General features: G+C 59.7%; 2 protein-coding genes and 1 long non-coding RNA gene across 5 annotated transcripts in view; 1 reads left to right on the top strand and 2 right to left on the bottom strand.

Moving 5' to 3' along the window:
* SLC8A2 (solute carrier family 8 member A2) overlaps positions 1-9468 on the bottom strand; it is a 29826-nt gene extending 20358 nt beyond the window's left edge. Inside the window, exons 1-3 of the mRNA XM_060651592.3 lie at positions 9264-9468; positions 4519-5208; positions 317-981 (exon numbers count right to left, since the gene is read on the bottom strand). Of these exons, the coding sequence (XP_060507575.1) occupies positions 317-981; positions 4519-5193 (1340 nt within the window). The 5' untranslated portion in view covers positions 5194-5208; positions 9264-9468. The remainder of the gene's footprint in view (positions 1-316; positions 982-4518; positions 5209-9263) is intronic.
* Positions 9469-11670: 2202 nt separating this feature from the next.
* KPTN (kaptin, actin binding protein) lies at positions 11671-18824 on the bottom strand. Of its 3 annotated transcripts, none has more exons than XM_060651595.3 (12): positions 18513-18821; positions 18101-18183; positions 17894-17978; positions 17746-17800; positions 16418-16553; positions 16214-16287; positions 15796-15905; positions 15637-15714; positions 14946-15021; positions 14126-14261; positions 13853-14035; positions 11671-12111 (listed from the first exon to the last, which is right to left on the bottom strand). In XM_060651595.3, the coding sequence occupies exons 1-12, from the start codon at positions 18733-18735 to the stop codon at positions 11980-11982; spliced, it is 1371 nt and encodes a 456-aa protein (XP_060507578.2). In that variant the 5' UTR covers positions 18736-18821; the 3' UTR covers positions 11671-11979. The 3 variants fall into 3 exon arrangements, with proteins under 3 accessions (XP_060507578.2, XP_060507579.2, XP_060507577.1); XM_060651596.3 differs by having other exon boundaries at positions 16418-16493; XM_060651594.3 differs by lacking the exon at positions 11671-12111 and adding an exon at positions 12134-12537 and having other exon boundaries at positions 18513-18824.
* A 154-nt stretch (positions 18825-18978) lies between these two features.
* LOC132690769 (uncharacterized) lies at positions 18979-20111 on the top strand. The gene is made up of 4 exons (XR_009615490.3): positions 18979-19055; positions 19347-19438; positions 19792-19908; positions 20010-20111. It is a non-coding gene; the product is annotated as an uncharacterized LOC132690769 (long non-coding RNA).
* The last annotated feature ends 620 nt before the right edge of the window (positions 20112-20731 follow it).

Raw genomic sequence — 20731 nt, 5'->3', positions numbered from 1 at the left:
ATGTCGGCTCGGGCCATGATCTCGCGGTTCGTGGGTTCGAGCCCCCGCGTCGGGCTCTGTGCTGACAGCTCGGAGCCTGGAGCCCGCTTCAGATCCTGTGTCTCCCTCTCTCTCTGCCCCTCCCCCGCTCACACTCTCTCTCTCTCTCTCTCTCTCTCAAATAAAAAGCATTAAAAAAAAAAAAGCAAGAGCAAGAGCGAACGGATGAGCGAGCGAATGAGCGAACGGTGCAGGCCTGCGCGCACAGCAAGGGAAGCGTGGGCGCCGGAGGTCGCCGGGAGACGGCTGGGCCCGCGGCCGCGAACAGCCGACCCACCTGTACTCGTAGTCGGAGCCGGCCTTGGCGGAGCCGTCCTCGGTGCGGTAGTCCACGTAGAAGGTGCTGTTGCCCTCCCCGCCCTGGCAGGTGACGGACAGCAGCACGGAGCCGCAGTTCTCCAGGCAGTGGTAGAGGCTGGGCTCGAAGAAGATGCGGCTGGCGCCGTCGTCCTCGTCCTCGCCGGGGCCGTCGGCCGGGGAGGCGCGGCGCGAGGCGTCCGCCGCGTGTCGCCGCAGCACGTTGCCGGCGCCCGTCATCAGCCGCGTGGCCTGGATGCGGTAGAAGGCGCGGCTCTTCTGCTGGTGCAGCAGCGCGTAGTAGTTGGCGATGCCCACCAGCTGCTCCAGGTCCTTGTCCGGGTGCTTCTGCTTCAGGTCCTTGAGGATCTGGATGACCTCGCGGCGGCTGGCGTCCAGCTCGCGGGCCTCGGCGGGGCCGGGGCCCAGGCCGCCCGGCTCGCCCGGCACCTCGGCGCCCACGAACGTGCCGTCCAGCTCGATGCTCTTGGGGGGGTCGCCCTCGGCGCCGATGATGATGCCGCTGCGCGGGTCGGTGCGGTAGCGCTTGTACACGTACTTGTAGAAGAGCAGCCGCTTGTCGGCCATCCAGGCGAACACCACGCACACCGGGAAGAAGACGAGGGTCAGCAGCGCCTCCCACACCTGCGGGCGGCCGCGCGGGTCAGGACCGCCGCGCCGCCAGGGGGCGCGCTCGCCGCCCGCCGTCGGGCCGCCCCCGCGGCTCTCTCCGCCCGGCGCCGGCGGGGGAGGGCGGGGGGCGTGGTCGCCGGGCGCCCCCTCTCCGCCCCCCCCCCCCCCGCCACCGTCCCGCGTCCGTCCCCATCTCGGTCCCCGCCCCGCCTCGTCCCTCTCTGCTGCGCTCTCCGGTCGGCTCGTCTCCGCCTCGCCCCGTCCCCCTCTGTCTCTCTGTCCAGGCCGTCGTCTCCTTCTCTCCCTGCCTCCCTCTCGTTCGGTGTCGGCTGGTGTTTGCCTCTTCCCGGGGGGCGGAGCCTGTGTCCCTTCCTGCCGGTCTCTCCCTCCGGCCTTTTCGCCCCGCTCCGTTTCCCCCGCACCCCTCCTCACCTGGGACGCCCGGACTCGTCCAAACCCCACCCGCCACCCGGGGCCGCTCACCTCTTCCCCAAGCTCCCCGATTCCGCCCCCCCCTACCCCCCCGCCCCGCCCGCCCGCCAATGCAGCCTTTGCCGGACTCTCCTTCCTTAGAATCCGTTTGGCCCTTAGGGACGGGACTCTGACTCTCAAAAGAGGCACAAGTCTGGCTCCTCTTACAGCCCCATAAAACAAGCTCCTCCTGTGTTTACATGCTGTATCTCCCCAGAGAGACAAGGCAACGCAGAGTTCAGATCCTGCTTCTAGAAGCGGCAAGTGTGGCTCAGCCTCTTGCCTGTAAAAATGGGAACGGCCCCGAGACTGGATGAGCTTATGTACCCCTAGCGCTTAGCACTGTCGGTTCCGGACACATGGACAAGAGCTCAAAATTAACATGACCATCATTCTACCCGTGCAGGTCCAGGACTCCTCCGCCCACGGTCACCCTCCTCATTAAAGATCAGGAGGAAGAGGTGGAAGATTATTTACCATCAGCTGGCCCCCCGGAGGTATCTTTAACCTGGGCCCAGAAGGGAAACTATCTTTGAAGATCCAACCAATCCCCACACCCCTCCCGCTGGTCGCTGGGTTTCCTGATGGCTCAGAGAGAAGGCGGGAGCCTCACAAAGCCAGCAGGCAGGTTTGTGAAAGGCAGCTGAATTTCCTACGCAAGGTGTAGCGTTAACTCTGGCCTCGGAACTGGCCACTATGTGTAGGGCAGGGGAATGCTCCCGTAATCAGAAGACCATCTCAAACCTCGAAGATGTGCTTTCCTCCCTGCAGGTAAAGAAAAGGTGGATTCTAGGAGGCTCACCTCCTTTTTCCAGGGCACCCACTGCGGATGGGCCCACGGACCTGCCTACCCTGCGGGAGAAGTGGGACAGGTTCAGTGCACAAGGACACCCCCCGAGAGGGGGGGGGCTCTCACCAATCTAGGGGTGTTTGTGGGTTGCCCCCGTGACTGGAGAAGGGGGATACGGTCCCAGATGGCGACATCCAGCGACTCATGGGGTGGTCCCACACAATACAGAATTGTCCCACGTCCTGCCTCACCTTCCGAACCTCCTGCTGGAGGGGCGCCTGGGTGGCTTGGTTGGTTAAGCGGCTGACTCTGGATCTCGGCTCAGGTCATGATCTCACGTTTCGTGAGTTCAAGCCCGGGCATCGGGCTCTGCACCGACCGCACAGAACCTTGCTTGGGATTCTCTCTCCCTCTCTCTCTCTCTCTGCCCCTCCCCCACCGACTCGCTCTCTCTCTCTCTCTCTCAGGTGAAAAATCTTCTAATCGTCGGAGTCTAGAACTCAACTCTGTTATATATATACAAAGTATTTTCCTGTATGGTTTAATATATGCTGAATACACTTATTTTTAATCTTGTAGCTACCCACTCCTGCTCAACTCCTTGCATGGCTTGTTTCCTGATCTTTTTCTTCCTCTTGAGCCCAAACTTGTTCAGTATAAGTAGGTGCCAGCAGCTGGCTCCCACATCACGACTTTTAAAGTGGCCGTGCCGAAGCGCTTCCATGTGGAAACGCGCATTGTTCTACGAGAGATTCCTCTGGCCAACGGCACAGGCAAGTTTAGTGATGGGAGGGATAGCTCGCATTTACTCTGTGCTAGGCCTGCCGTCCCGAGTTCTTCCACGTGTGTAGTTTATTCGATCCCCACACAGCCCTCTGACGTCAGTACTGTGGCGACACCCAGGTGACCGGTGGGGAAACTGAGGCACAAAGCAGGTGAGGAACTTGCCCAAGGGACAGCTGGGAAGCAGCAGAAGCGGGGTTTGACTCGAGCGTGTCTGCCTCCGGGCTCCACGCACCGAACTGCGAGACTCTCGAAGACCTCTCTCTTATTACGTAAGTATTTCACATCAGCAAAGGGATATTCCTATCCCTCCTCCGGCTCGTGGTGTCTAAAATCCTTGTCCTAGTTCTGCTCTAGATCCTCATCAGAGACCACTTTGAAAGCCCGAGTCAGGACGCCGTCCTCTTTAACCGTGCTTGAGGACTGTGTGATGCCCCCTTCTGTACTTTTCACCCTGGCAGCCAGGAAACTCACCGTCACAGTCGTGAGTCGACGGCAGCCAACTGTCTCTCTCCCTCTCTCATCCCTGTCTTCTGGTGCTACTATCTCTCCCTCAGCTCTCTGCGGTTGCTGGTCCCTCAGTTCTGTTTCTATAACACCTGCAAGGAATTTTTATGCTTCTAACACTCAGCTCCTTCCTGGACACGCAACTATCATTGGCAAAACCTGACAGATCTGGGTGACTAGATTGTGCACATGTGTGAAGGAATTCTGGGTAGCCTCACATAAATTATGCATGTGTGTGAACGAACTGGGCCAGACCCATAAATAAATTATGCAGATGTAGGTGGCAGTCTTGGGGTTGTGGGAAATGACTTAGGCAAACGTCTTCCAGGGAGACTTAGCGGAGCGCGGTTAAGACGCTGGACAGACGAGAGGCGAATGGTTATGTGAATGGGGGGGGGGGTGTGAGTTATGGAGCGGTGGGGCCAGCTTGTGTCTCACTGTCGGAACGAATCGTGCAAAGTGGTCTTTGCAGCGGACTGGGTTCATACGTGCGTTGGACCGGAGTGAGTGGAAATTTCAGCGATGCGGCATAAATTATCCTAACATCAGAGATCGGTTATGAATGATGAGTGAATTTTGTGAGCCACGACTCTGTACCTGGCAAATACCTAGCTAGGCTGTGACCTGTGGTAGCCATTGCACAGGTCACAAGGACTCTGTCAACACGTATGGCACTGCTAGAAGAGCTCAAGCCATTCCTTCTGGACGGGTATATTGCAAAATGCCGCCCCCTCTGGGCAGATGAGCCCTTTCCAGGTGCTGCGGGAGCCCTCCAGACGTGGCGGGGGCCCACTCGATGGACTCGGGCCCCAAACTGCCTTCCCCGGCCCACCGCCCTTGTGCAGCGCGTGACCTGCACGACCATACCTGGTGGCCCTCCCCAATGTGAGCATGCATTTCTGCGAACGCATGAACCAAGTCTCCGGGCCCAGGGAGCCACCCCTCTGGATTCTGCCGACGTACGTGCCCCGAGCAGGTGCCGATGGGTCCTTGCTCACCTGGACCACGCCGGGGGAAAAGACGGCAAGGATAAGATAAAGCCAGACGTAGGCGAAGATACTCCAAGAGGCAGTGACGAAGAAGACTCTCAAGTGCTTGATCTTGCGGCTCTCGCCGGCTGGGATGACGTAGATGCACACGGCAATGACCACAAACATGTTGAAGGCGGCGCTGCCCACGATGGTGCCTGGGCCCAGCTCGCCCGCCTGGAAGTTGTGGCCACAGACCTCGATGACCGACAGCAGGATCTCGGGGGCTGAGGAGCCCAGGGCCATGAGCGTGAGGTTGGACACAGTCTCGTTCCAGATGCGGACGGTGCCCACGCTGGTCTCGCCGTTGGCCTTGGTGATGGTGATCTCCTTCTCCTTGGACGTGATGACCTCGATGGACGCCATGAAGCGGTCGGCGATGATGGACACGCCCAGGAACATGTAAACCATGGCCACGAAGTAGACCACGGCCCGCGCTGCTTTGTCACCCAGCGACGGGTCATCAGGCTCCCAAACGGGCAGCAGCACCCCCGGCTGGCAACGGTTGGAGCCCTGGCAGCCCCCTGTGCTGGCATCGCTGTCATTGGCCGGGGGAGGTGGCAGGGAGGGGGTGGGGGTGGCCGCCCCCGAGCACGGGGCCGTCCCCAGGAGGAGTGCAAACCCCACTAAGGCCAGGGGAGCCATGGAGGGTGTCGGGTCCTGTGGGGGAGGAGGAAGAAGTGTGGGGGAGGGGCACACACCCTGCCCATTCACACGGGACCCCCCCCCCAGGCTTGCTGGGGGCCGGGAGGGGGAGGGTGGGGACAGAGGGAGCCACAGAGGGACAGGGACGCAACGAGACAGAGAGCGCCAGACAGAGACCGGGAGAGGAGGATAAAGACAGATGGGCGTCACAGGCTGCTGGCGGAGTGGACGTTGCTCTCGCCACTTCGGGGACTTGCGGCTGGACGTCCTGCACCCTATTGGCCGGAAGTTTCCACCCCCAGGTACCTGGGCACCCAGGAGCCCTAGGACGCGTGTCTGCCAGAAAGCCACACACACGACAATGTCCGCGGCTGCCGCTTTGTTTCTAACAGCGTCCCTCCGGAACCCGCCCGGATGGGATGCCTGTCAGCAGCAGACGGAGAAGTACAGCTCGGGGGTTGGGGGGGGGGGCAGCGAAACGTTATGTGGCCCTGAAAAGAGAACGGGCTGCGGACCCGCCCGGCCACACAGACGAATCCCACAGACGGACGATGGATGGATGAAGCCAGGCCCCAAGTGACATAGACCGGATGATTTAGAGGGTGAGGCCAGGGGCTGGAGGCCCTAAGTTCATGAGCTAAGTCTGGTGGCCTCAGAGGGCTCCTGTGCAGGGCCTGGGCTTTGGCGGGTGCTGGGATGTCCGTCTGCCTGTCTGTCTGTCTGTGTGTCTGTCTGAGGTGGGGCTGCAGAGAGACCGCTGGAGGGTCTCTGGCTCACATCTTTCCCTGCGATGCTGGCAGGTGTCTCTCCCAACTGAGTCTCAGAATACTGTGACCCTCGCCCTGGACAAGGTGTCGTGTGGTCTGGCCTCCTCATTCCCTCTCTGGCTTCATCTCTCTCCCTGTCCCTTACTCGTTGGCCCCGGCCACCTCCGGGTTCCTCACATGCTAGACAAGTTCTTGCCTCAGGGCCTTTGCACCTGCTGTTTCCCCCTTCCTGAGACCCTGTTCCCTACAATATTCACCCTCTCTTCTCCAATTCTCTGCTCAGACATCACCCTCCCTGAGCTCTCTATTCAAAATGACACCACCCCACTTTGGCGAGGCCCTAGCGGTCTCATAGATGAGAGGGTCAAGGCTCAGAGAGGTTAAAAACTCATTCAAAGCCCCCAGCACCAACGCTGGCTTCATTTCTCTCTCTGGGAGTCGCCCCAACTCCCAGCTCCTGGGCCCCACTCTTACGTTGCCATGGTAACCCAGTAGCCTGTTTTGAAAAAAGGTGGGGGGGGGGACTGAGACTAGAAGGAGAGGTCTGACCCCTGCCTTGGCCACCAACCTCAGTTCTCCCAGTAACTTCCATTTCTGTCTGGAAGTTCTTCTCCGAGTCTAACCCACAGCCTGCCCCCAAAACACGCCCACGTACTCAAGGGCTGGGAGCCCGCTCCTCTGGGGGAGGGAGGCAGAATGTTGGCAGAACATCCCTGAGGAGTGTGTGTGTGTGTGTGTGTGTGTGTGGGCGGGGAGAGGGGGATTCTTAAAGGGCCACCGCACAATTAGCCCCCTCAGCAAGGCCCCTAATGATACATCTAATTAGCAGCCCCCTAATTAGCAACAACTTAGGCATAATTACAAACCCACCAGGATCCAAAGCAAAGACTCACGCTCTCTTCTCCCTCCCTTCTCCCCGGCTTCCAGGAGAAACGAGGGCCACCTGGGAGTCAGGAATTCATCTCAAGCATCCAACTCCCTCTCTCATGGGAGGGCCAAGGCCTGGAAAGTGCCCCCTCACATCTAACCACCTGTCCCTCCTGCTGCGGTCTTCAAGGGAGGCCAGAGTCAGCCAACGGGGGGGTGGGGGGGGGTTCTCATGCCTGCCCTCCTTCCCAGGGGATGGGCAAAGCATCCTGGCTCAATCCCTTTTCCTGCAAAACCTGAGGCCTTAGGGGAGTGGGGCGGTGGGGGGGGGGGGCGGTCAGGAAGAGAAAGCACGAGATAAATATTTGTGAAATGAATGACCAAGACGTCTGAGCCCTGTCGCTGTGGACAGCTGGACTTTCTCTGCTAAAGGCGCCTGTCTCTGCCTCTCTTCGTCCACCAGCAGCCCTGAAACCTAATCTGGGTTTAGAATCCGGGGGCAAAAGGATCAGGTTGAGGCCAGGGTAGGAGTCCGGAGGGCAGATGGTAGTATCTCCCGATGTCCCCCCACCCTCGTGGGCAGGTGTCCAGCTGGGCCAGTGGCGAGCGCCCCGGTTCTGCCTCACATGCCTCTCAGGGTCTCAGACACCTCCTGTCTAGGGCGGGATTGCAAGCGTAAGGGAAGGGGGTCCAGTCTGGCCTTGCCGGGTGGGACCCCCTCCCTCCCTCCCTCCCTCCCTCACGTTGGCGAGTGAGGTCGTGGTTCCTGGTTGTGCTTGGTGGGGCCAGGGCTTGCCCGCCGCGCTCCTCAGAGAGACTTCAGAGGTGGGGACCCGAGCTTCTAAACACACCCACTTCCTGCTCCTGGGTGAACCGTGTCCCAGCCTGGGGGTCACACATAGTCTCAGTGCTCAGGGCTACCACGCACGGATGGGTAAACCGAGGTCCGGAGGGAGAAGAGAGCTTGGCCAGGTCGCGCAGCTTCCACTCCAGGGCAGGGGAGGACGGAAAGTCAAGGCATGGGACTCCGAAAGAGGTGCTCCTTTGAACCCATCGGGCCCCACGTGGGTACTCGAGGACCTCACCCCGTCACAGCGGGGGCTGCTGCGGCTGGGCTCACACCTCTCCCCTGTCACTCACTCTCGCCCACCTTTCTGGGTCCCCTTCCCCCCCAGGAAAGAGGAGGATGTATTGGCCAGGGACTTCCAGACTCAGAGGGGCCCTCCGGGAGCCCCCGGGGGATGGGGATCCACCCCCACGAGGGATGGGTCTGAGGCTGGTCTGCCCTGAGAGCGATGGAGGTAAGGCTGCAGAAAGGACCGGCCTGATCCGCCCCCTGGACGTAGTGCTGTGCCTGGCGGAGGAAGAGCGCTCAGCAACTGTCAAAAGGATGGATGAGGCAAGCGGTGAACTGGACAACCGGCAGACAAGGTACAGAAGTCAGACTGCAGGAAGGACCGTCCAGTCTACCAGAAGAGGGAGGAGAGGAGCTCTGTCCTCAGGGGAGGGATGGGCACAAGCCTGCCGAGAGGATGGGCGGGAGCTGGGCAGAAGGGAGAGGAGTTTGGGGGACTCCTTGGCTTCTAGGGGAGCCCACTCTGCAGGGGGTGGGGATCTTCTTCCTCCAGGTCTCCCCCTTGCCAGGGGCGGGGACAGAGGTGTGTAGGAGGAGAGTTAACCCGCTACCAGGGAAGAGAGAGAGACAGAGAAACAGAGACCGCATACCTACAGACAGAGATGGAGAGGAGAGGGGCAGGGGAGAGAGAGAGAGAATGAGAGAGAGTGTATGTGTGTGTGTGTGTGTGTGAGAGAGAGAGAGAGACCCGCAGAGACAGGAGAGTCGGAGACACCAGGGAGCAGAGACAGGAGGGAGAGACAGACACAGACACAGATGGCGAAAGAGGAAGGCAGAGAGAAAGAAACCAAGGACTTAGAGACAGAGCCCCCGAAAGACACAGAACAGACCCAGGCACAGAGGGACACAGAGGGACAGAGGCGGGAGTGAGGGACTGACAGAGACACAGGGGAAGGGACTCAGAGAGGCAGCCAGACTCTGCAGGACAGGACCCCCGAGAGATGTGGAGAGACAGACGAGACCCAGACGCAGGAAGGCGGGGGCGGAGGGAGAGAACACGAAGGGGGGCTGCCCCAGACAGGCTGGGGTGTTCTCGCTCCCTCAGTACCCAGGAGGAACCCCCTCCCCAGCCGGCCAGGCTTCCTGGGACCCAGGAGGGGCTGAGGATGTTGGCTGCTGGCGGTGCCTCCACCCCACAGAGGGGACCCGGTATCCCCGCCCGGAATATGCAGCCCCCCACCCCCCATAAATGAGCTCAGGGAAGAGCGGCTCCTGTCTCCTCACATGTCCCCCTCCACCCGCCTGGGGCAATACCGTCCTTCCTCCACGCTCCCCGCCTCCCAGAACTGGGGGTCTCTTACCTGCAGCTACAGCCTGGACTGGGTCCCCCTAGCACTGGGCTGGCGGTGGTGGGCGCCTCCGCCCGACAGAGAGGGAAAGAGAGAGAGACAGACAGACAGAGAGAGAGAGAGAGAAGCTGGAGACTGAGAGGGAGAGCCGGGGAGGAGGGGAGGGAGAGGGGATAGAAGGAGGAGAGGAAGAGGGGGGAGGGACACGGGGGAGGGGGAGTCAGGAGAGAGGGAGGAGGAGGGACGGGGGAGAGTGCTGGGAGGGAGGAGGAGCCGGAGAGGGAGGGGAGGAGGAGGAGGCGGGGAGAAGGGAGGCAGGCGACAGGCGGGGGAGGCTTGGGGAGGGGCCTGGAGAGAGGAGGTTGGGGGCAGCCCAAGCCTCCCACCCACCCTGCAGGTTCAGCACTACAGGCAGGGGACAGCGGCAGACGCCTGCGTGCGTGTGTGTGTGTGTGTGTGTGTGTGTGTGTGTGTGTGTGTGTGTGTGAGTGTGCGCGGTAGGTGGGGTGCCGAGGGTCATTCACAAGCATCCTTGCCCTCCCCAACACACACTGATCCCTACAAGGGCCGAAGAGGCAAAAAAACAGCTACAAATAGTTACAGGCTCACAGAACCGGGGAGGGGGGGGAGGGCAAGAATGTTTAGCCAGAGTTAGATCCAAAATCACATGCCGCGCCTGCTGACCTATAACCTCGCAAAGCAAGCCGGCAACAACCACAAAGGCACACCCATCAATAATAGTAACAGCAGCTGCCATTCAAAGTGCCCCTTCCACGTGCCGCGCGGTGTTGCAAATTTTCTCCTTAAGTGATTGCCCTGCCTTGACACCGCTAGTCCTCCTAACGGCCCTGCGAAGTCGCTGCGGCCGGCCTCGGTTTGCAGATGGGGAAACTGAGGCACAGAGCGGCCAAGCATGGCTCCAGGCTCCAACACCCTTAAGCCACCACACCGCGCGCTGCCCCGCACTGAGGAGCAAGTAAGAAGTCAGAAAGGAAACCGCAAAGGACCAGGCGAGCGTCCCAGGCTCCTGCAGGCACAAAATCGCGAGTGCTGAAGCGGGCACACAGGGGCGCACACGCCTCACAGATCCCTGCCATCACGAACTACGCTCACTTCAATTCCATACCGCGGTCCACTCCTGCCTAGGACGGGAGAGGATGGCAGCTCTCCGCCTCGGCAGGCGGGCAGCAGGAGGGAGGAGACCTCGCTCCTGCCAACGATCGGTGCCCACCGCCAGTCCAGGCTGGACACCCCTTGGGCAGGCTGCCAGGGGACGAGGGAGCCAACGCAGCTCCCGGCCATTTCCCACGCTTGGGCCTGGGTTCCGGGAGACGGCGAGAGCGGCCAAGAGCCGGTGGGGCTCCTGCCTCCTAAAAACCCACCCGGTGGCTTGGGTCTTCACGGCCGGCGTGGGTGGTCAGACTGTTGGGTGGGCTTCCGTGGTAGGAGGTGGTACGGATGGCCGGGACTGTGGTGCCTGCCCCTGGGGCCCCAGGAAGCGGGAGTCCCACCCAAACCCTGCCACGGGGAGGAAAGGGCCCACCCTCCCCACCAGCCCGGATCCCCCTCAGGAATCATTCCCCAACTGTCCTGCCCCAGAGTCTATTCCTGGCCTGCGGTGGGGGAGGGCAAGAGCTCTTCCGGTCCGGCCCTCTGCTGGTCCCCGAGATCCAGGTCCCTGATTCCCCCACCTTGCTGTAGAAGGGGACACAGGAGAGGCAATTCATACAGCCGGCAGAGCGGTGGCCGGGGAAGTCAGCACCCCTCCGCCTCAAACTCCCTGGTCCCTGGATCTCCGGGGCTTTTCAATCATGTCTAACCTTTGTCCTTTCCAACATGGCAAGCCCCAGGTCTTTGCCTCCTGGGTCTCATCTCAGGGGATCTAAACTCACTTGCTTTCTGCTGGGGAGGTCTAACCACAGTAATCTGTGAGGGTCCAACCTCAGCATTATTCATCCGGGGGCGGGGGGCGTCTAGCCTCAAACCCTCTGCTGCAATTTGACCATAGCTTCCCCACAACAGTCCTTCCCCCCCATATCCTTTCCTCTGAGGCTGAAGCTCTGTATTTTCCCACCGGGGTCTAACCTGACCCAGAGCTCTCCACTTGGGTCTAACCTCAGACCCGGGGCTCTCCCCTGGGGTCCAACCTCAGTCCTTTCTGTTGGATTCTACAGTCTTTTCCACATTGGTTTCACTCCAGCCTTTATGACAGGGCCTCGTTTCTAACCTCCTACTCCGTTCTCTGAGGTCTACAGCGTGATCTCACTTCGGTCCCACTTCTGGGTCTAACCTTGGCCTTTTCTCTGCCCATATTCCCCTCCCTCCATTCCTCCAGCACCCAACGCGGAGCCTGGCACACAGCAGGCACTCACCAACCGCTTGCCAGAACAAAAGAAAGAGAATGAAGGCAACTCAAAAGTCTGGTTCTTCCGGACATATAAATAATCATTGGCTGACCAACTCTCATTGGGGGCAGAAGAGGGGCAGGAGTTGGGGGGGGGGGGGGTCATCCCGTTTCCAAATGGGGACACTGAGGCACAGAGAAGGAGTGTGTCAGCCGGGCTCACAGGGCACCACGGGGCACAGCCAGAGCAGGAACCCACAGCTCTACCACTGGGGGATGTGGGGAGACCATCCTCTCTTTCAGGATGCTTCCCCACCACGAATGGCTGGAGGTGACGGCCCCAGTGAACTACACCAGCGTCTGGGGCGGGCAGTGGGTAGGAGCTCAGGAGCCTGGGGTCTCAGCAGGCTCTGCACCCACCCCGTCCCCAGGCCTCTGTGACTGACGTTGTCTCCTCTGCTGCACTTGATGCCGAAGCCGGGTCAGGACCAGCTCCGAGGCCTGGACCAGGCTGTGCTGTGGGGGACAAGAGGAGGGCAGGGCTGAGACCGGGCAGCCAGGGTGCAGGTTAGATCACTCGGGATGGTCTGGAGGGGACAATCCCACAGGCCCGGAGCTCGGCTGTGGCGGGAGGCCGGAGCGCAGACCAGCCGGTGGGGTGGAGGGGGACAGGTCCCTGTGAAGGGGTGAAGGTCAGACCCAGGGGGACGGCCTTCAGTGAATTCCCAGTGGGAAGAACAAAGACGGTACCCAATCGTACGGGTCTGAGGTTAGGACTCGGAAAGGACAGGGGAGGACCAAAACATGGGAGACAGACCGCACTGTGTGGGAGGTGAGGCTGAGGTTAGACCACAGTGGGGGAGACTGAGGCGAGACCCTGCCAACAAAGAGTAGGCCAACGGGACAGAGTGCGACCCTGGCTGGAGCGTCTGAGGCTAGACCCTGGCAGAAAGGGCAGAAGAGATTACAGTGAGATGGCCTGAATGAGGGATGAGGCCTTGGTAAAGGGATGGAAGTCCTTTCTCCCACAGTCGGACCACAGCCTCTTCCACTGGGATCAAACCTACGCCCTCTCCATTAGGGTCTAACCTGCGACCTCTCCGCCGGGGTCCAACGGTTCCCCTTTCTTCTGAGGTCAAACCTAGACCATTCCATTGAGGCACAGACGGTAGGAAAAGACCCAAGCAAAGACTGTAGGGGAGCTGGTATGGTTAGCTTCCGGGAGAAAGAACCCAGGCTAGACCATACAGAGACAGTCTTGGAGGCAGACCGGAGATACGGCCAAGGCAAACACCACACTGGGAGCCAAAGGCGGACCTCAGCCCGAGAGTTGGGGGGGGGGGGGGGGGGGCAACAGGGAAAAGGCTGGAGGGGAGACTGCATTAGTTGGAGGTGAAACGGAATGGGGGGGTTCCGGGTTGGACCTCGGACCATTGAACGGTTGGCGACTAGACCCCAACAGGGGTCACGGCAGTTAGGCCGCCATGGCGGGGGTCAAAGTACAGCCTAAGGCCGGACAACAGACCAAAGCTCAAGGGCCTGACCACAACAGAAAGTTCCAAGGTTAGGCCAAAGTGGAAAGGTCCAAGGTTAGACGTTGGTAGAAAGCCGGAGGCTGGCTGCGGGAGGCCCGGAGGGGAGGCTACGGGATGAGGGTAGGAAACGTCCTTCGGGAGTCAGAACGCGACAGCAAGGGGGAGGTCAGACCACAGCCGGAGTGCAGCCGGCTGCACACAGAGGAGAGGGCGAGGCAGTGAGGAGAGCGGGCCCTGCGGGAGGGCAGAGGTTAGATCACTGGGCGGGGGGTGGGGGCAGATCTGGGTGAGGCCACAGCGAAGGGACAGAGTCAGACAAAGCACGAGGAACCGAGGGCTGAAGTCAGGAGGCTGAGGGCGGGCTGGGGCTGACAGATGCCATGTCGGAACCCCCTTTGCCATGATGGTGCCCCCCCCCTCCCCAACCAGCGGCCTCTGCTCCTGGACTGTCCTTGGCCAGCGAGAACCTCCTCCCAGAAACAGGTCACTCCCTCCTCCAAGAGGAGGCCTGCAGCCAACGATCCCTTTGTGCGAACGATGGGCTCAGGCTGCAGGGCTCCCGTGGGGTCGGGCCTTTGAGGCCACCTCCTCGCGTGGCTACTCCCCGTGGCCTCTGACGTGTTTCCCGCGGGAGCGCGCCCTCGAGAAGGCGGCTGAGCAAACACCCCCACCCCAGGCGCCGCTGCAAGGGGGGCCCCCCCGAACCTGAGGAGCCCAGCTACCTGCAGGATGTGCACGCCCTTCAGGGAGACCACGGCGAGCTCCCGCAGCCCGTCCCCGGTCAGGTCCACGTGTGCCAGCGCCAGCAGTGGGCTGGAGAAGTCTCGCTGCCACAGCAAGCGGAATCCCCACTCGGCCTCGGGGAGCCCGGACTCCGGGCCGCAGTACTTGTAACAGAGGAGCTCCTGTGCAGGGGGGCGAGGGGTTAGGACCACGCGGGGAGGCGGGGCGGTGGGCGGGGGCAGGGGGCCGCAGCCCCACCCCTCCGGTCCCACCTGTCCGTAGGTGGCCACCAGGACTTCGGGCCGCCCGTCCAGATCTACATCGGTGACCAGGCCACAGAGGACGCTGTCAAACTGGTCACTGCCGGGCAGGAGAAGCTGGTCCTCAAGGCCCCGGCTCAGCAGGTCCCTGAGGGTCACGGAGGCAGTGGGGGGACCGCGGTCGCACCACGGCGCCCGCCGCCCTTGGCCCACGCCGCTCCCCTGCTCAGGTCTGGACACACCGCTCCTCCTCGGCACCCTCGTCTCCGACCCGGACGTCTTCACGTCCGTCAGACTGCTCACGCAGACTGTCAACCGATATGGACGCCCATCTGTCCCCTGGAGGCGGGGCCATCTCCCTCCTGAACGGAAACCCACTTTATCCCTCCTGGTGACACCCTGGCCTCCAGTCCGGACACCCACATCGCCTCCCTGGAGCCTGGGAGCTGGGTTCCAGCTCGAACATCAGGTGAGCCACCGCTGGCTAGCAGTGCGTCGGCGGCTCAAAATCCGCCAGAGCGGGAGTAAGTTACACCCCAGAAGCTGGCAAATGCTACAAGTCAGGGCTTCCTCACCCAACGAGCCCGCGGTTAAACATCTGCCAACACGCTCGTCCAGGGGGAGCAGACATCTGTGTTCCTGTCCCAAGGCTTCGATGGATCCGCTACGAGTTCTAGACCCAAACACTCGCACTCCCCCTCCCTGGGGCACGATCACGTTTATCTGCCCAGCCCTGGACAACCTCACCCGAGGGGGCTTCCTCCTGAGAATGACCGGGTGCGGGAGCAGGAGGTCAGGCCGCCCCTGTGAGTCCGCCGTGCGGGCCGCTCACCGATACACCACGGCTGGTTCCAACATGCTGGCCACGAGCACGCTGTACTCTTCCCGCTGCGGCCGGTCCTGGGTCTCTGGAGACGGGGACACGCGTGGGGCGGGGCCTGAGGGGACAGGCTCCAGGCTCCTCCTCGCCATCCCTCCTCCCCTGCCCCACCGCTCTGAAAGAGGAGGAAGACCCTGCCTTAGCCGTGCTATGAAGGGAAGCTTCGCGGTTAGACAAGATGATGGGGGGAACAGGTGTGAGACCAGAGAGGGAGGGAGACGAGTAAGGAACGACCCGAGGGGCGGAAGGCAGCCCGCAGGGGCCAGGTGAACGGAGCCGTCAGAGAAGGGCGGGCCACAAGCAAGAGGAACAGGCAGGAGAGGGGAGCCTGGGTTGGCGGGGGCAGCGCTGAGTCCCCAGGAAAAGCTTGGGGGCAGACAGCAGCAAGAGACAGAGTGAGGAGGCCAGAGAGGGGGATCAGAGGAAGTCACAATGTGAGGGCTGACGGTTAGATGAAAGGAAAAGCAGAAGGTCAACCCCAGGGTAAAGGACGAAGATCAGAATCCAGGGGCAAGTGGCTGAAATGAATGTGAGGGCACAGAGGGGAGGGAGGGAGCATGGGAGGGACGGGCAGGGGCTGGATGCTCCGGGAGAGGGGTGTGAATCTGGGAGTGGGGAGCTGAGTCTGCACCCCAGAGCTCACCCTCGGGGGCTGAGAGGCTGAACACGATCACTCGGGAGATGGGGCCGTCCTGCAGGATCGCCCATGTCTGCAGAACCTCTGTGTGGGGGGTGAGGAGTCAGGGCCCTGCCCCACCCACCCACCCCGCCCCCCCTGCCCGGTCCCCATCCCGCCCATCACCTTGACTTCGCTGGTCCACGTGGGCAACTCGGACATAACCGCTCTGACAACCCAGAGCGGAGAGTCGCCGGGATGTGCCGGGCAGATTGTGGACATCAAGCCAGAGGACGCTGGTGGGTGGGCAGGTGGACGGAGGGGCCGGAGGGCGTCATCAGATACCGGCCCCACATTCTGCCTCCCCACGAGCCTCCGCCCCCTTCCTGTCGCCCTGGGGCCCCCGCTGGGCCTGATTTCTCTCTGGGATCACCACTCGCCATCGACTTCATGTGTATGGCCGGAGTTTTCTGAACTCACCTCCCCTGCCCAGTTTCTCTGAGGTCATCTCTGTCTCTACCGTCCCTGAGGGCTTTGCCACCACTTGATTTCTCAGACGCCGCCCTCCCGGGGCCCCGCTGGCCTCTTTCGGGGGCTCTCTTACCTACTGGTCAGATTCGTGAGCTCTGGGAAGAGGTTTTCCACGGGATGCTCTTCAAACTGATGCAGCCCCTCGTTCTGGGGGAACCAAGACCGACCCCCCTGACTTGAAACGTGTCGGTGGCCAGTCTCACGCACAGACCCCGGCACCAGCCCATGGCAGCCCGAGAGAGCAGGGCTCTGCCCGCCACACCTCCCTCTGCCTCACCTCCTTGTAGAGATGAATGGCCGGGTCATTCCCACTCAGGAGAAACACTGTGTCCAGCTGGTTCCCGACCTGGACCCTGAAAGCAAAGAAGTCTAGAACCCCTGTGAGGCAGAGTCCACGTACAGAATTTTCCAACCTGAGAATCATAGAAACGTTCTGTTTCTAGAGCCCTTCCTTGCCTGCTGGAGTCCTCATTCTGGATGTGGGTTCAGGAATGGAACGTGGAGAGCTCTAGAAAGGGTCGCAGAAACCCAGAACGCTAGAAACTCTTTAATCTAGAACTCCAGTGTTCCCCAAGTTCTGTTTCCTGTCTCCTTTGAAATACCAGAACTTTTAGGAATTGCCACGGTGGATATTCCGACTCGTAAAATGGCGCAACATCCAAATCCTAGAATACAGAACATCAGTGTCTAGAATTCTCACCTGTTAAGACCAGAAGTTGGCAAACTATGACCTTCTGACCAAATCCAACTTGCCGATTTTTGTAAATAAAGTTGTACTGGAGCACAGCCACACCGTTCATTGACATAGTGTCGATGGCTGCCTTCTTGCTACAATGGCGGACTTGAGTTGTTATGATAAAGACTGGCCCTTAGCAGAAAAACTTTGCCAAGGGCTGTGCTAGACCACTGATGTCCTAGAATGGAGTCTGGAGCTCTAGGCTGGAATTCTCATATTTTGGGGTTCTAGAACCTCATATCCTAGATGGTCTGTATTCCACCTCCTTGAAATACGAGACCATGAAACAGAAGAACGACTTTATCATCACGAAATCTCTGAATTACCAAACAGCAGAGCTTTCAAATCTTGGAATCTCAGAGCTTACGACTCCAGAAAACTTCGCCCCTCTGGGTCCTTGAGTGTCCAAGTCGAGAACCCCAGAACCTGAGCATTCTAGATGTCTAGGACACAGGTGCTCAGTTAGCGCTCAGAGGATCTAAACAGCGACCTTAAAAGCACCGTGCTCTAAAGAACAAAACAAGAGGGGCGCCTGGGTGGCTCAGTCAGTTGAGCGTCCGACTTGGGCTCAGGTCAGGATCTCACAGTTTGTGAGTTCGAGCCCCGTGTCGGGCTCTGTGCTCACAGCTCAGAGCCTGGAGCCTGTTTCAGATTCTGTGTCTCTCTCTCTGCCCCTTCCCCGCTCATGCTGTGTCTCTCAAAAATGAATAAACATTAAAAAAATTGTAAAAAAAAAAAAAAAAAAAAAGAACAAAACGAGAGTCTGACACTCTTCTGGCAGGTTTGCTGCCTCGTTTGCTGCAGCCTCCCCCCCTACACACACACACACACACACACACTCTATCGTATTACACCTGTGGCTTACATACTCTGCATGGCACAGCTGGAAAGGAGTGAACTGGAGTTCCAGGTTCAGGCAGCTCTCTGTAAAGGGAGGACACGCAAATAAACACCGGGGACCTGACAGGTCCCCCCTCCCATCTTCCCCATCCCTCCTTCCCCGGAGCCCACACTTACGGGCAATGGAGTCAAGATTGTACTCAGAGCCAGGCTCATAGTCGCAGTAAATGTTAAGGAACGGGCTGCCCTTGTCCCCTGAATCCTGGGATGGGAAACTGGCCTCAGGAAAGAGGAGCGGCACCAAGGGGCATCTGGGTGAGACTCAGGGGGATCCGCCGTGCGTGTAAGGAGAAGGGAATGGGTAGGCGGAGGGAGGCTGGATACCTTGATGAACGTGATCCCCACAACCAGGCCCCGCTTTGGGGGCGACTTGTTGAAGGTGTCGATGGAGACAATCTCCGCGTCCACTGGGAGGGGACAGTTCAAAGTTCGCGTTTCAGGCCGACTTCTGACCCCTCTATCCCCCATCATGGCGACCCCTGACCTCTAGTAATCGCTAATCTCCGACCATCTCTGCAATTATCATTACTTCTGGCTCCATGTGAGTCCTGATCATCATAACCACGGTACGAGGACTCCTGAACCCTAACCACTGACACCAACGCCTCCTGATCATCAGCCTTCACCCCTTTCAATCACCCCGATCCCATTCTCCCATCATGGGGACCCAGCTCAGGGCCTCAGAAGCCTTCTCAACACCACGTTCCAGCCCCCCCGACCCCATGGCGCCACGCACCGGGAATATAGTTGAACTGCAGCTCCTTGGCCACGGGCCGGATTTTCTGTCGGAGGTCCTGGTAGCGGAAGCCCAGCACCTTGCCTTTAAGGGTGGCGGCCAGCAGCTCCCCGCGCCCGCCCGCGCCGCCCGCCAGCCCGTACACGTTGCTCTGCGACGAGAAGCGCGTGAAGCTATCCTCGCGCAGCGGGCAAGGCCCTGCGGCCACGGCCGCCTCCCCCATCACGCCCCTCCACCACTCGCCCCGGCGGCGCCCGCCGCCGCCCGCCCTACCCCACCCCACCCACCGCTCCCGAAGCGACCCGGACGGCCGCGTGCTCGCCCGTCGCGCAGACTGATGACGTAGAGAAGCTGGCGTCGTTGCCCTTTACCAAGATGGCCACCCGTCGGGCGGCCAGGGCTTCCCAGAAGACCCCACCCCCACCCCCCCATCGCGCCTGCGCGCTCCTCCCCGCTCTTTTTCGGAGTCCCGGAGAGGGGCCTGCTGGCTGATTGTGGCCTGAAGCTGGGAGGTGGTGGCCCTCGCTGTGGGTTGTGTGGCAGGTAGAACAATAAGAATCATACAACTCAATATAGTCCGTACGTGCCAGGAACTGTTCTAAGCGTTTTGGCTCTGTCGATTGATTTAAAACCCACGAACAGGCTGGAATCCAGACGCAGGAGGTCATTTTGTCTAAGATCACGCAGCTTCGCTGAGAAGTAGAGTCCAAACAAGACTGTCCCAGAGTTCTTTTAATCACGTTACCTTTAAAATGGTGAAATGCATGCTTAGCCAAGGAAAAAGGATCTGGCCTTCTGTCCTGGCACCTCCTTTATTGAATACCTTTCTGCTAGTCATGCTGGCCCGGATGATCTCTGAATGCTGACAACCACCCAGCTATGGTTAACCCGCGTTCATCGTCTCAGCGTTTATGTGCTGGGACCCAGTAAGTGCGCGATAACCCTTAAGTGAGCATAGTAAGCGCTCATTTATCTCAATGAATCCTTGTAACCCCGCCAAGAAGTTGCTTCTCCCAGTGTGTAGAGGATGAAATTGTGGCCCTGAGATGCTAGAAAATGGTGGAGACTGGACCTTAACCAGGTGTTTCTGACTGTGGGGTCTTCAAGGGGTTCCTATGTGGGGTTTTTTTGGTCCCTAGAAGGGCATCAGGGGTTTGGGCACTCTGTATACACCTGAAAATCACTTCCAGTAGACAAGAGTTGTCCAACTGTTGTGGCCACATGGAGTAAACTTGTCACCACCCCCCACCCCCACCCACCCCCCCCCCACCCCCCGCAGAAACGTGCCTGCGTGTGCGTGGATGCACGCGGACTGCAAGGTCCGTGAAGGCGGTGACTGGATCTCCCTTGGTCACAGTTAGATCCCCAGCACCTGGACCACAAGTCTGGACATAAAGTAAGCATTCAGTAAATGTGTTAAAAATCCATAAACTCTGTGCCAGGCCCTTTGCCAAGCACAGAGGACAACTTTTTTTGTTTTGTTTTGTTTTGAGAGAGGAAGAGAGCAGGAGTAGGAGAGGGGCAGAGAGAGAGGGAGAGAGGGAGAATCCCAAGCAGGCTCCACACTCAGCGAGGAGCCCGATGCAGAGCTTGATCCCACGACCCTGAGATCATGACCTGAGCCAAAATCAAGAGTTGGATGCTCAACCGAGCCACCCAGGCGCCCCAACGAGGACTTGTTACAAAGGAAATGTAAGAGGAAAGTGCTCAAAGGCACATAGGACCTGGAGGGTGGTGAAGAGGGGCTTCATGTCAGCTCCAGACTTTGGGATGTGGGGAGTTGGGGAGTAAAACCTCCAGGAGGGCAGGGTCTGGATATGTGGCTAATGCTGTATTCCCAGGGTTTAGACCAGGCATGGCATACGGTAGGTGCTTAGTAAATACTTGCTGAGTAGAATGTGGGGTCTAATTCTGCTTCTGAACAATGTTTTCTTCAGGCTTCTGTCTCACGTGGTAACCTCTAAACTACATTCACTTAATATCTGTTGAGTGAATAATGGAAGTTACAGGTTTGAAAGGAAAGAATTGTCCTGTTTAATGGTTTCCACCTCTAGGGGCAAATTTGAATCAGCTGTGGAATTTTCAGGAAAAAACAAAAACCCCCAGAAGAGTGGAGAACTTCAACCAAATCCAGTCTATTGTGCTGTGACCCAAGCCTGTGTACTTTTACTGATTTTCAGCACAGCCAGGGTTGAGACTCTCTGTTTAGGTCACTGACG

This window comes from Panthera onca, chromosome E2, assembly GCF_046562875.1.
Source record: "Panthera onca isolate mPanOnc1 chromosome E2, mPanOnc1 haplotype 2, whole genome shotgun sequence".
NCBI classification, from domain to species: domain Eukaryota; kingdom Metazoa; phylum Chordata; class Mammalia; order Carnivora; family Felidae; genus Panthera; species Panthera onca.
The sequence above is the reverse complement of the archived record's forward strand: the minus strand, read 5'-3'. Positions and strand labels throughout refer to the sequence as shown.

What these genes read in the sequence shown, in the direction of transcription:
- KPTN (XM_060651594.3), bottom strand. Translation starts at nt 18,735, where the DNA reads ATGGGGGAGGCGGCCGTGGCCGCAGGGCCTTGCCCGCTGCGCGAGGAT. An exon ending in TTCCAGCTGTGCCATGCAGA is followed by an intron (nt 16,554 to 17,745) that starts GTATGTAAGCCA and finishes TATGATTCTCAG; the next exon opens with GTTGGAAAATTCTGTACGTG. An exon ending in CGTGGACCAGCGAAGTCAAG is followed by an intron (nt 15,715 to 15,795) that starts GTGATGGGCGGG and finishes CCCCCCACACAG; the next exon opens with AGGTTCTGCAGACATGGGCG.